This window comes from Rhodnius prolixus, unplaced genomic scaffold, assembly GCF_049639745.1.
Source record: "Rhodnius prolixus isolate KJV_2025 unplaced genomic scaffold, Rpr scaffold_1, whole genome shotgun sequence".
NCBI lineage: Eukaryota > Metazoa > Arthropoda > Insecta > Hemiptera > Reduviidae > Rhodnius > Rhodnius prolixus.
In genome coordinates this window covers 15,122,207-15,137,569 of record NW_027411581.1, presented here as the reverse complement: position 1 = coordinate 15,137,569, position 15,363 = coordinate 15,122,207, and the positions used below count along the sequence as shown (strand labels likewise).

At 35.0% G+C, this 15,363-nt stretch overlaps 2 protein-coding genes across 3 annotated transcripts in view; one reads left to right on the top strand and one right to left on the bottom strand.

Moving 5' to 3' along the window:
• The window catches only part of LOC141447168 (uncharacterized), a 77,184-nt gene extending 63,377 nt beyond the window's left edge, over positions 1-13,807 (bottom strand). For both annotated transcript variants that reach the window (XM_074114453.1, XM_074114455.1), the window contains exons 1-3: positions 13,259-13,807; positions 5,281-5,528; positions 190-289 (exon numbers count right to left, since the gene is read on the bottom strand). In XM_074114453.1, coding sequence (XP_073970554.1) covers positions 5,302-5,528; positions 13,259-13,358 — 327 coding nt within the window. In that variant the 5' untranslated portion in view covers positions 13,359-13,807 and the 3' untranslated portion in view covers positions 190-289; positions 5,281-5,301. The remainder of the gene's footprint in view (positions 1-189; positions 290-5,280; positions 5,529-13,258) is intronic.
• Positions 1-15,363, top strand: part of bs (serum response factor blistered) — a 253,182-nt gene that overhangs the window by 143,124 nt on the left and 94,695 nt on the right. The window lies entirely within an intron of this gene.

Below are 15,363 nucleotides of genomic sequence, written 5' to 3'. Positions count from 1 at the left end.
TTTTCTTCAACTGTTGAAGTAATTCTTGTAATGAGAAATTTTATTATGCAGCTGTAAAATGTTCCTTTCTTATATTTGTTTCCATTTCTGATTGACAATCATGCAGTTAAATATTGCATGCAACAATTTAATTATTTAATTTTGCATTCAAGTAAATTAGTTTAAACATTAATCTAGGAAAAGACTTACTTTAAGGAAACTGCCAATTTTTTTTCCAAAACTCAAGGAGCCGGAGAGTTTTCACATCTTCTATCCTTATTTTCTTCATTGTTTTCCCAGACGCTTTTCTCTGTAATTTTAAATCCTTAATTAATAAATATAAAAATTTACATATTTCTTTTTTCTATTTCTATTTTTTTACTTCTAGATGAAAGATGAATTGAGATGGTGTCAAAGTTCTGAAATAGTGTGTTCATCGCTAATATTAAAGTTTTAAGTTCCTGTGGAATATAAAATAATGTCATGTTAATAAGTAGTTTTTATTTAGTGATTTTCTTAAAAATTTATTATGAGTTGAACATTAAATTTTTTTTGTTAAATTCTGGGCTAAAGAAGGCAGAGCACTCTGGTGGGTTATTTTCTCTTCTCCTAACATTGTCATCGTCATCTTTGTGGCTAGGACCAGTGTCATCGCCCCTGATGATAGGACTAGTTGGCCCTTTCTTATTAAAATTGTGTTTCATATACATTTCTCTCCCTGTTTCCTCTATTTGTGCCACAATCAGTGCATTGGCGCCATGAGTAATGATGATAACAGTGAGGAGTGGAGAAGTTGGCCAGTGGTTACTCTCCAAAACACTGAAATATTAGTCACTCTCTTCACCAGAGAGAGAAGGAAGAATTGTTCTAGAAGGAAGATTTTGAGCTAGAGGATTTGCGTGTGATGGCAGATTGAAGTTGAGTTTCCTGTATCAGGTTTTGGGCGATTAATTGATAAAGAGGAACTGTAAGATCTGTTCTTGTATTCCGTTAGAGACGTAAGATGGAGCGTTTAATATAGATCGAAGCATTTTAGATTGTAAAGATTAAATTCTTTGGAAATGGGTGCATTTGGTTGAACTACAAATTTTATTAAATTTTATAATAATTTGTTTTAAACAATTTTCTACGCAATAATATTTTTCTAATTTAAACAAACAATAAATTCTGCTGAAATAGCTGCAAGGGTAAAAAAAAAAATAAAAAAATAATTTACCAACTATTAATTAGGAAATATATCCAAACCTGGAGTTAAGTTATTGAGAAATATAGCTTACCTAACGATTTTGTGTATTTATGTATTGTGGTACCGCGGTGAATACAATTGTATTTAACAAATACATTCCTATATGGAAATTTATTATTGCAGCGTATTCTATTTCATATTAATTGTGCTGATAACTAGTCAGTCATCAAAGTTAAAAATATGAACAACATAAAAAACAATAAAATAAAATGGTATAAAATCAACAAAAAAATATATTAACAAATTGGGAAAAATTCTGTGCAATAAATGCTTCTTCTTTTTTTTTTTAAATTATAGGATTTTAGGATTATACGAGGGTCGTTTGAAAAGTCCGTGCAAAGTCAGAGAGATAGCACCACTGGCGCGTATCGAGGTTATGTTTAGTTAGTAGCATCTCTTGGAAGAACACACACCAAGTTTCAGCCAGATCGGTCTATTTCTTTGTGTTTGGCATTCGTTTGAATCGAGGAAGTTGAGTGATTTTCAAAAAATGGACGAAAAAGAATTTCGTGCGTTGATTAAACACTACTTTATGAAAGGCAAAACGCCTCAGGAGACTAAAGAGAAGCTTGATAAACATTATGGTGACTCTGCACCTTCGATTAGAACAGTTTATAAGTGGTTTCAAAATTTTCGGAGTGGCCATATGGGCACAAGTGACGCTGAACGTTCTGGACGCCCTGTTGAGGTTACTACTCCAGAAGTAATTGATAAAATCTATGATATGGTGATGGATGACAGAAGAGTGAAGGTGCGTGAGATTGCTAGTGCTGTGGGCATCTCGAATGAACGGGTCAATAATATTTTGCATCAACATTTGGACATGACAAAGCTATCCGCAAGATGGGTGCCGCGATTGCTCACGCTTGACCAAAAACGAAATCGTGTGAAGTGTTGCAAGGACGGTTTGCAGCTGTTCCAGAAGAATCCGCAGGACTTTAAGCGTCGTTTCGTCACTGTGGATGAAACATGGATACATCACTACACTCCTGAGACCAAAGAACAATCTGAACAATGGGTTACCAAGGGGGAATCTGCGCCAAAAAAGGCGAAGACCGTTCCTTCGGCCGAAAAGATTATGGCGACTGTCTTTTGGGATTCGCAAGGAATAATCCTCATCGACTATCTGGAAAAGGGTAAAACTATTACAGGTGCATATTATTCATGGTTATTGGACCGTTTGAAAACCAAGCTGCAAGAAAAACGTCCACGATTGGCCCACAAAAAAGTCCTTTTCCATCACGACAACGCACCAGCTCACACCTCAGCAGTTGTGGTCGCAAAATTAATGGAAATAGGGTTCCAACTCGTTTCACATCTCCCCTATTCTCCAGACTTGGTCCCCTCGGACTACTTGGGACATGTTGATTGATTGTGTGCGTTCTAGGGATGCTGACTTATTAAGGTTCCTTTAAAACTATCTTTTTAATGGATTGAACCTGAACTATATTATAAAAAAGATTATTTATTTAGTAAAAATTCAAAGAATGTAGGTAGTATTAGTTAATCTAATTGGTTATATTATATAGCTACAATTTTAAATTGCGCTATATTTAAGTTATCTTTAGAAACTCGCTTAAATACAGTTATTATCGGGAATTAAAGTCCGGTCGATGAGCACTACCGGAACTCCTAAAAATTGCTGAAGGCTCCAGGTGCACGCAGCACTTTTGATTATTGATTATATTGGCTCAGTTAATTCTAGCCCGATCCAGCTCTTAATATCTAGAAAAATGTTTCAAAACAAAACTAGAAGAGTGAGCCAGATGTTAACTTATTGATATTAAGAGAAGAGGCGAGTGGCCTCTCTAAGAGCTGAGCAGGAAATATGATCAAGGAATAAGGTTCGTCGAAACTCTGCGTCCCAAGCTCTGCTGTTTCCGATAAATATTTAGGAAGTGAGTTTGTCTATAAGTCTGTAGAGAGTGGAATTGTAAGTTTGTCTGTACCAAGTGGCTTAGACACAAACAAACCACTTTACTTACGTAACAAATGCGCCAACACCGCCCAACTGACTCACTTAGTCACAATGTCTAAACTTTTTCTTTTGTACCTTCAGACCTTCATTTCCTATCATTACCTAACGGAACTTTAAATTGTTCAATGTTATAGTACATTCGATTATGTAAGTTATTTTTGTATTTATAACAGGCATAAAATTTATTTAGATATGATTAATATCTTCCTCGATTCATCACAATACTATCTGCATGAATCAAATTAAATTCAGAGATGAATTGTATTCATGTCACATTTATTCATGTTGAAAAGATGGTTAGGTAGTGCTGGATCATATCATAAATGTTTTCTCTATTTCCAACCTGTTCCAGATTGCCTTTCACTTATACAGCTTTTGATATAACATTTACAAGTGTACTTGTGAAAGAAGATTATAAGTGGTGTACAAATTTTCATTGAAAACTGATAAATCTACCTGTAAACATAAATTAAAATCGGAAACCGATCGAAAATGGAGAAAAAGCGCACTATAACGGATAAAAAACATTTGATTAGAAAGTGCCGGAGCCGAGCAGTTTGAGCTACAAAACCGTAGCGAAGATCTTGTGGCAATTCTTTGTGATACCCTTCCATCTACGCCCTTAGGGTTATTGACTGCAGAGTCAATTCCTAAAGGCCAGCTTGCGACATGCAAGTCCATCTAACCACTTGAGAAAACGAAGGACATATCTTCGTAATTGGCCGTACCTAGTCAAGCTGATCTTATGTCCTTTTTTTTTAGGTCCATAGTTTCAGAAAACAACTCCCCTGGGTATCCAACAGTGGATAGGTCCAACCAAATTGGCTGGGGAGGAAATGGTATCGTCTCTAGAGTTTATATCTTATTGCGTTGCAATTATTCTTTTACCATACATCTGGTACTTGGAGTTCTGTCTTTGGTAGTGGTACCCAAAGGCGACTGGTGAGAGAACCCTAGAGCCTTGTAAAAGGAGGAGAGGCTACTTGGTAGTTGGCGGCGTAATAAGCCTCTTTAGGCTGCACTGCCTCACATTCTAGTCTTAATCCAACTTAACGAGGGTACATGATGTATATAGGAATATTCTAACAGAGATAAAAGATTAATAAAAGTTTAAAGCCACGGGTCAATTTTTAGAAAAACGGTCAATCTTTGATTTTCAGAATTTATGGATTATGTCTTGGTGGTTGTTCTTAATTCAGAGGAAAGTTGCAAGTAGTTGAAATAAAATCTGTGTCACTAAGAGATTACCACAAATCCAATGGGTTACTCTATTCTAAATTTAATTTTGGAAAAATTTATTGAATGAAATATCGCAGTAAAAAAGTGGCCACGAACTATGAATGGTAGCACATTCTTACTAAACAATAATTATAGATTACTTGATCATTATGTAGTTCAATGGAACTTATATTATTAAATGCCTAACATATATCTTAGCATATGCCAGGCAGATAACCATCTTCGGAAAGAAAGAAAGAGAATTGGAATTTCTATTGGAATAGTTGATTTTTTTAATTTTATTTTTTAATAATAACTTGTTTATTTTTTAACGTTATCATTATTATAAAATAACTGAAAACTTGTCAAAGTCCTCCTCCTAGCATGTGCCTTCATGTTGAATAAATTAAAATTGTGTAGTTTCGAAATTTTTTTTAATTATTTTAATCATCTAGGATATCTGGAGTGGGTTCTACTGAATAAAAGTAAAACAAAATGAAGGAAAAGTTGATGCTTAAATTATGAAGAAGAACGGAAAACGGTAGAAAATATGTAAGAGAATTAGATAAGTAAATTAAAAAATATTTGAATAAGTTATCCTTGTAATTTTGTTTTATTTCTTTTTTTGAAATTTCAAAGATTCCAAGCAGTTGATGCTTCTCTCAAGGATAATAGGGGGGAGAGGGTTAAGAAAAATCCTGTATAATTTTAATGTCAACTATATAACCTCGATGAGAGCGATGATAGTCATAGAAAAAGAACGTAGAATATTTCTAACAAATAATTACTGAGTATGGGGTTAGGAGGCATCGTGAAGGAGATAGAGACAGTTAGAGATTCTGTAAATATGTGGATTTACCTGTGTAAATGTAGTGCAGCTTCAGTGGTTAGTTATCTGACTAAGGCTGGCAGGATGATAGTGGTGGATGCTGGAGAAACAGTCAATGTTATCTGTGTCAGGCCGCCGATGCTGCTGTAGTTCTTGTTTGATGATTGGATGGATTGTAAATGCTTGTGTGAAACAGCCGGCGAAAAAATTAGCATCACTTTCATCTTGTCCATCTTCCCATCTTGACTGTTCTTCTTTCTCTTCTTCTTCAGTAACATCTGCAATCACAATGGAGGAAAATATTCTGTAGGAGGAATCTTTTATGGATATAGTTATATCGTATTTTAAAGATGTTTGGTATTTATTAGGTCTCAAGATCCTGTAGGCGAGTTTAAGATCACGGTACTAAAAAGCTACGTTGATGCATGCGATTTTACAGCACTCGGACGGCCATGGACATCCTCATATTCAAGACATTAAAGACGTGTGCACTCTATATTTCGTAAAATCGGAATTCAAAAAGTTATTGTAAACTATAAATTTGTTAAAAATAGATTTAGGTTTTATTTTTCGACAGTCCCTTCCTTTGAGTGCGGCCTCGAAAACACCGTTAGTTTTTTGAAAATGTGGTTAGACCGCAGTGTTGGATGACATCTTTGAATTGATCCATTGTAGCCATGCATATTTCTTTTCTATTTCTGACTAGTTTTGGATTTTCATCTGTCTTCAGAGGTATTTCATCAGTTTGGTGTAGAATATTTGACTGCCGCTAAGTCTCTGTTGCACAGTGCCTATATTTTCTGAGCTAGTGCAGTTGTGACAGAAAAATAATGGAAATCAAACTGATAAATCACTCTGTAAAGATTGATGAAAACATGAATATAGTCAGAAACATAATAAACATGTTACAGCAGATTAAATCGACGTTAGGAAAGCGACTAATCGGGTTAAACGTTGATTTGCACTTTCGTTTAAGGAAGTTTCTTGCCACCATACGATGGACGGAGCAATGGCGGTAGGAGCCTGTTCATGCCATTGGGAATTTTCCTATCAAAAAGTTTAAAGTAGGTCTCTTAGCGATGGTGCGCTCGCTTAATTTTCCTTTTATATCCAACAGTTTTACAATGGGAGGTGGAGGCAAACGTTTCATAGATCCTAAACCCTTCTGCGGGTGTCTAAAGTTGTGAAGTGTTTGCAGTGAAGTCAGGATAGGTTGCATATTTCCATTGACCAATGGCAGGAGAGGCTTACAACTGACTTGCTTAAGCTGAACGGAGGAGCTTCTGTTGGGTTTGTTCTGACTGGGCATTGTAGACTTAAAAAACATACTACTGGATCTGACCGAATGGGGTTTTGTGCCAGGTTTTACTGGGAGAAACAAAGCTTCATTTCCATTTCTATTCTAGGGCTCGTAAAATTCGTTGGCATTGACAACTGCTTGAACAACAATGTACATACACATTTGATAGATTAAACACATTACAGAAGTAAAAACTGATTAAATACAGTTACCTAACGGAAGCAATATGAAACTTTTTTGGAAGCTGTGGATTTTGGCCACCTTAGCTAAATTTGCAAATAAATTCCATCACACAGCTAATAAACACGAATGAGGTGCTAAATAACCAAAGCGGACATCCGTTACAATTTCTTGTAGAAAATCCATTGAAACAAGTGGTTTACTTGACTGACAACTATGGTAATTCAAACAAACACCAGGTAATCTTTCTCCAACGAGAAGATGTTAGAATTTATAGACGATTACACGTACACTTAGAGAAGAATAGAGAAATCGTTTTCCAACTGTTGCCGTTTTTCTTCTCATTTTCTCCTCTGAACATTATAACGCTCCAGTCTTTTTAGTTTTTTTTTTTTTCCTAGCGGAAAAAGATCAGGGATTTTTTTCCTCAAAGTATTTCCTTTTTAGTTTGTCGTTTGCCAATTGGAGATAATTGAACTAATCTAAATACTTATATGTTTGGAAGTACAATCTGTTATTTATGCAGTGCGAAAGTGGAGCTTAGCGATCATTTGTCAATGTCGTTGTATGTATTCACAAGTGAACAGAGGGGAGCTTTTGTATGGCCAACTCGAGTTCTACATAACTTGAATAGTGGAGGCCATAGAATAAAGTTCTTTTCAAACTCCATTTCTAGGGCAGCAAGACAATCCAAGGGTTGTGAACTTTGATTGATCTTTCTTATTTTTTACTTTCTCTACTAAAGTCGTTAAAATTCTGACAGAAGTTTTTCTGTTTTTTGTTTAAAAGAAAAACTTGAAATTAGTGCGGTAAATCCAAATAAAAAAGGACTCATTTTTGAGATAATCTCAAAAAAGCGAAAAAATCCATCCAGTCATTCTCACGTCACTAATTCCAGTGAGATGTCCTGGTTATAGCCGAGGCCCCGAGGCGTGAGAGTCAATCAAAATGTAAAGCTTCCGTATTTGAGCTGCATTGTATTTGCACACGTGCATACTTACGGACGTAAACAAACCATTTTCTGAAAATCTGGTGTAATAACCCACACAACTTACTTTTATCTCATGTTCCTACTGAAATATTCTTAAAATAATTTAGTGCGGAAAAATGAAATGGTACTTCAGCTAAACAGACTTTCCTTGTTTTTGGAGATTACTTAGTGTTTTAAATATAATAAGGCCGTACATTACACTTCAATGACACGTTAGAGAGAAGCTTAAAACGTTAAGAGGCAATCTCCCAGTTATGACGTCCACCATAGCTTAGCGGTTATAGGCTAGACCCGCAAAGCTATGATGTATTGTTGGTTAGTGGGTTCGATTCCCTGATCAAAGCCTAAAGAATTTATTTAATGGTTTTTATGAGAACTTTAATAGTTAAGTATGTTTGTTAGTCGCCTCCGTCCACGACACCTAATTTGGTAATTAGATATTAGGTCCGCCTCTACAATAGGCAATACTTTATAGTATATATTGTAGTTTCTACTTAGTTGCGAAGTGCATACAAAGTTTATGTTAAAGGAAGTCGTTAAAGCATTTTGAAGAAAATTAAATAGTCCCCAAACTTAAGAATTGCATACCTTCAGTAAAATGGCATTGGCACTTTCGAGCTTGACTGATTTTTGCGTAAAATTTAATTGCTGAAAATTGCTCACCATACCGATCCAAAATAAATTTTCACCTCTACGGTTTTATTTGTTTTTGTTAGATAACATATACTCACAGGATAATTTGTAAAAACCCATTTTTTTGGGGACTCAACAGACTTCTAAAAGAATATTGCTTGTGATAATTGGAAATGGAAAGTCTGCACTTTTTCACCATTAATTTCTTTTACTCACAGAGACGGTAGAACATTTATTCCTGTTGTCACGTCATGAATTGTAATAAACTGTATCCGTTCGTATTCAATCTGGTGATACATGTATTTATATTATATTTACTGTGTGTAGATATAGGATACTTGTTGTTAATTCTTGTTGTCCGGTAAGGTTTGAATAAGAAATTTATGACGTTACTGCTTATTTGTTATTTTATTGCACACTAGGTGCAGTTTTATAGTAGTGTTGACGACATAAGGAGCTGTAATTTGAATAGGAACAAATAGAATGCGAAGAGCTATGAGGCTAGAGTGTAGCACGCCAGTATTGTTGCTATTATCAGTACTATTGTGGAGGTGATAGTGATTATAGGGGGAGAGGAGGATGAGGGGGAGGGGAACAGGTTTTTGTCCCAAGATGGGCGGTACCTTCACAGCCATCTCACTTTGCCAATTGTTCCTCCCCTCTCTGTTTCGTCGCTGTAATTTTTTTTTTGTTTAGTATTTTGTTTTTAATTCCACGCCTACAGAAAATAAATATATTGGAGATAAAATACATTGCTCTCATTAAGAGAAAAAAGGGGGATGTTAACGCTCGCATGATTCCCTCTTACTTCAGCTTAAAAACCGTTTTCAAGAACGGATCAACTAATTCAGAAATGTATTTTATATAATATTACTCTTAGTTAACTAATTTTTCTTTTAATTTGTTATCTTGCAAATGCTTTTAGCGTTCCACTACATTATGTGGGCATTGAAACCGTAAATATAGTGCTGCACGAGAAACGAGACAAATCTCGGTCTCGGTACTGAGACCGAGACAAGACTTGAGCAACCGAGACCGTGATTGAGACATGATATATATCTCGTCGAGAAATCTCGGTCTCGTCTCGGTTTTTCAAATATTAATTTTTAGCTACAAAATTATAAAATTGTGTTCTTTATTAATAAATAATCATTACGGGTATTGAATTAATTATTAAAAGTTACGATTTTATTATATATGTTCAATATTACTATTTCTATTTGACTTCGAATTACATAAGTAAAGTAAGCAAAGTAAAGTAATCAACTATTTTTTCAGGCGGGGCTTTACGTCCAACTACCAATTAGGTGTCGCGGACGGAGGCGACTAGCAAACATACTTTACTGCAAATTTCTTCTACTAACCATTAAATAAAATCCAAGTCCTAAGACCGGAAATCGAACCCAGTACCACAATACTCATTAGCTTCGCAGGTCTCGCACTATTTTCGTTTTTAAGATACTCTTTGCCCAAGCATTGATACATAAAAGAGCTTTTACTGAGTCAGAAGTTAAAGAAGATCTTCTATTGGTCATTATCATCGCAGCTTGCGAAAATAATCTTTCCGATGGCACTGAAGTTGCACAGATACTAAAAATATCTTTCGCCATTCTAGACAAATTTTTGAAGGAATTCTCAAGTGTTTTCCACCATTCTAAAATGTCAACGTCTACTGGTGCTTGGTCTAATTTGGCATAATTAATTATTTCTGTCTTCCATGCTTCGGCGATAGTTGCTGATTTTTGAGCAAATGGTGCAAAAATATTCGTCGTCGTCGTCAAAAGGTGAATCATCAGATTCTTTATCTTCACCAGCAGCCATAACTAATAGAGCAGGAAGTTTGTTGGGAGGTGTATTTTTTATTTCACGAATCGACTTGTTATAGCAGGCAGATATGTTATTTGGGTCTTTCATTTGGCGCGTTTTTAACGTCTTTTTGAAATTATATAAAGATATATAACAGTAATAGTAATATATGATGCATTGAAGTGTAAGTAGTTGTCCTCTTTTACACACATTTTCATTACCAATATATAAATTAAAATAATTATTAGAAAATAATAACATTTTTTGAAAAGATTATTAATAGCAAACCACTTTTAATACTTAAACAAAAATTCAAAAAAACTGAGACCGAGACCGAGATATCTCGATGAGAGACCAAGACCGAGATTTGAGCGACCGAGACCGAGATCGAGACTGCATAAAGTCTCGCCTCGTCTCGGTCTCGAGCAGCACTAACCGTAAATTATTTTGGAATTACACTTCAGAGGTGCTTAAAGTTGCCGTTCACTGCATATCCCCCTTTACAACCCCCACGAAAATACTATTAACAGCGCCACGATAGCCGAGCGGTTAGAGGCGAGACCTGCGAAGCTAAGATGAATTGAGGTACTCGGTTCGATTCCCAGTCTATAGGCCTTGGATTTTATTTAAAGGTTAATAAAAGAAATTTACAGTAAAGTATGTTTGCTAGTCGCCTCCGTCCACGACACCTAATTGGTAGTTGGACGTTAAGCCCCGCCTGAAAAAATAGGCGATTACTTTACTTTTTTTTTCAACTATTTTCTTGGGAAATGCTTCATATAAATGAGAAATAGACATTCAAGCGGGAAAATCCTGTAAAAGAAAATTGTAGGATTCATTTTCGAGTAAACAAGTCACGTCCGCTGGTAACATGTAAATGAAAAAAAGTTTTAATTTTCCATTTCCGAGTTATTGGGGGGCCCCATAAATTTAAGCAAATTAAACGCTTAGTAAAAGTCAGTTTTCATTTATTCGAAGACTTTTCAATAAAAAGTAAAGTAATCGCCTATTTTTTCAGGCAGGGCTTAACGTCCAACTACCAATTAGGTGTCGTGAACGGAGGCGACTAGCAAACATACTTGACTAACTTTTGAATATTTCAAGTGTAAAGTTAAAATGTTAAAAAAAGAACCTCACGAATGCGATATTTCCGCTTAGATTAGATTAAATTCTAGCAGGGCGGCCTTAAAGGACTACGCCACCGCGACCCCATGGATCTATTGTGTCTCCCACTTCCCTAGAGCTAGTCCGTTTAATCAGACTCTTAATTTAGGAGAGCGACTCTTGGGTAAAGCGCTCAGGCCTTGTTATTGCCTCCCCGAGGAGTAACATCCTTAGCCAGGCAAGCCCCTCGCACTGACACAGCAAGTGCAGTGCCATTTCCTGCTCCAATACTTTCGCTGAGTGCGAAGGTATGTGAACAAAATCTCATGGTTTCTAACTGAGCCCTTTGGTTTTCATACAACCAAATTCTAATATCACAACCGGAAATACACATTTGGAGATCTCTTTTTATAGTGAAGTTTAGCCATCGCATCTAAGGATACTTGAAAGTAAATTTGGGCATCCGGTACCGTGCGAACATTTTTTAATTCTTGCCTATTTTGGTGAAATCCGAGCGGTAACTACAGCGCTTGCAGATGTAACTACAGGGGGAAATAAGCTGTCGCTCTTTTCTTGCTCCTTTAATATCTCTAGTCGGCGATTTTGTGTGACTACCATTTGGCATTTGGAAAGCAGATGAGATATTGGGTAAATCCATGGAAATTGTACAATTGGTTTCTCCTAGTATAAAAGCTTGATCCAATATCCTAGGAATCAAGACTCCTAGTTTCTACAGCAATCCTAATGAAATGATGATGATAGTGTGCCAAACTAAAAGAGAAGGGGTTGAGGTAACTTCAGATTTAGTGATATTTTCTCGTTTTTCCGAATTTTTATCTTCTCATACTCCTTTCTAAGAGGAAAATCTGGTGATCAGCAGATTTTTCGGGGATCCTGAATATTTAAAAGTGGATTTTAGCAAATAAGTCAGTGTGTGCCCACCGTAAATTAAAAACGAAATAAAATAAATATTTTAAAAGAACAAAAAAAAAAAGAATTCATTACTTTGTCCATTATTATCGTTATTTTTAAACGAGTTTAATAAAGTAATAAATGCATACGCTCATAAGTATGTATAAATATTAAAGGCGACGTAAAAATTGTGACGCAACCTTGTTCGAACTGATGGACTCCATGCAAATGACTGAGTCATCTTAAGAGAAAGAGTGACTTTAAGATACCGCGCACATGCACACAAATTGAGCACATACAACCCCCCACTTCTATTTGAAAAAGGCAAAAGCTAACTACGCACACTAATACACAATATTTATACACCTACGTTTTATACACGATCTATCACACTCACACAAACTAACTACAGGCCTCCCTAGACTAGAAGATGTGGTGTGGTGCGTGTTAGTCAATCTAAACTTGGTTAAGGCGCTGTATTAACATTACCATTATAGGTGCACCTGTTATGTATTTGGCTTCATAAGTAGCCTAATTTTTTTGGTAATGATTTTAAAAGATTGTAAAATTGTAAATGTAAAAGTGAAAGACAAAATGGATCTTTTTTTAAAAAATAAATACATAAATTAAAATCAATTAATTGCTTGTAATAATTGCAAAAAGCAAAATTATCAGCTAAAGTCAATATTATTTTAAGTCAAAGCTAGCTTATATTTGTTCATTGTACTTGTAAAAAAGGTTAAAGTTAATTATATGGAAAATTTGGTTAATGAGGTTTGATTGAAAATATAAGTACATAATATTCTCTTTAAAAAAATAAATGCAAAATAATTTTAAAAAGAGGGTTTAAATTTGATGATAAAAAAGAAAAAGATTTTGAGTGAAAATTTCATTTAGAAAATTGTTTACAAAATATTGATAATGTCTAATCAATTGTGTTTTTCTGGTATTAAACACTTTTCAATTGAAATTTAAAGAATTATCACTTCGAGAAAAGTTTTTTTACATAATTGGGAATATTATTTAAAAAAAAATTGACCAAATTTTCTATACGTATCATGTGATAAGAGCGTTAAACTCACCATATGCAGATGTATGTGATAGCGCGGATGTTGGGGTCCGTGGAGCGCCGAGACTGTGTCCTGGGCAGCTGCGTGTTGCCGACTGAGCCAGCCACTTCATTCCATTGTGGTGGGGGCGCACACCGGCCCTCGGCTGCCTTTTATGATTTCCTTCGGCCTCTGAACGTGGCACACACCCGTCAAAGATCCTAACAGAAGCCTCCTACACTTCTTCAAGTTCGTGCTTTTTACCGCGATATACTATCTATATGTTTATATTTATTTTAAATCTTATTCACATCTTTTAATAGAATTTTATATCATTGTTCAATCTGCTTAACATACATTAAATGAATTAATTGGTCCTTTAGTTCAGCTAATGTCAGTCTTTTAGGGTGAAATTTTTATTTGGGAATGCCGGATGGAACCGGATGTGACGCAAAACCAAAGGCATCCGGTTTTCTCAAATGTTTAAAAGAAACCATAATTTTTGTTAGGCCCTTTTTAAATTTAAGGATTAATTAATGTTTTTTTAAATAATTTATTAAATAAAGCTTGGTATAGATTTGTTTTACCAGACAAAATTTGATGGAAACGCAATTACCTAGTAATGGTAGTGGTGTAGCGAAGGAAAAGGCTCTGATTTACTTTTTTCTCTGACCAAAATTCTTAGTTAAACTTCCAAATTTTAAAAAATAATTTTTCCCTTTTTTGAAAAAGTGGATAGATTCACAGTTATGGATAATATTGTTGGTTTTATCGATGAGTTGAGTTAGCAAGTGAAATGTGAAATGAAAACTGACGTGACATCGAATTCTCTACTCCTAACTGATGTTTATACCACTGATCTGAAGATGGCTGTGAATCTGAAACCGCCGGACAGGGTTACAACAAACATGTGCGCTAAGGCAGATAAACAGATAGATGAACGTAATTTTTGCCTGCTTACATTGTAAAACTGGCACATTATACGGAAATGCCATAAAGACTGTAGATTGTACTTTAAAGGGGTTTTCTACCCATTCTTCTGCCCCAGTGGTGCCATAATTTTCTCAGGGGTTTTTCTCAGTTTCAATTAAATGTTGGAGAAATGAATACTAAGTGTGGACGGTAGTGTGGAATCAAAGAAAATGGTCGGAATCATTTTCTAAAAAAGAATTAAAAAACAGGATAAATGCTCTCGTTAAATTAATAATTCCGGTTAATTTTTTCTTTTAAAAATTCTTTGACTTTCCCTTATTTTATACTGAAAATGGATTTCCCCCAAATAGAAAGAAAATTCCAGAAATCTGCCCAGAAATCATTTGAGGTGATTTTCCGAAGTTTTCCCAGCTTAATGTTCAGGCAATTTCAGTTTTCAAAACTTTTTTTATTTATTAGAAAACTCATTTTAGGGCCATTTTGGGAGTTGGAATTGGGTACACCTGTGAACGTATTATTTCTGGGTTCATCATGGTGTTAATGTTTCAAATAATAATTAATTTAATTGGTGAAAATTCAATATTCTTAAAAAAAAAAAAAAAATGGAGGTTTTGACGAAAATATTCAAGATGTGAAAAAGGGATTATTCACAGACGTTATCCTACCATAAAAAGTGTCTTTTTTTAAACGATGATTTACTCCAGAGGGTCTTAATATTTATGCACTGTGGACCACCAGATATTCCGGGAACTTGTGAGCTGCAGAGGCTCCAAGTAAGAAGATTATCTGTGGGCTGTGCGTCTGGAATTGAACCCACAACCTTTGGGCTTACTAGTCCATTTCGCCAGCACCTTAGCTGATTCCTTCCATCATTGCTGCTATTATTACCATTATTCTTAAATGAAAGATAAATTCGGTAATCAACACATAATATGTTTCTTCCCTCTTCTCTAAGTACTGTGAATTTCCCCATCAATTATTCCAATATTTAAACAATTATTCCTGAAAGTAAATATTGTTAAAATTGCTACTACTTCCTAATGGTTACAAATATAAAGTAAATATTTTTTTTTAAGTAAAGATTTAAAGTTTTTATAGCTGGCCATTTATTTTCTCTAAGTAAATAATATATAATTTAACTATCAACTTTATCTTATTCTCTGTTAAATGCCCAAACAAGTCTATCTGGAGAATTAAAATTGAAA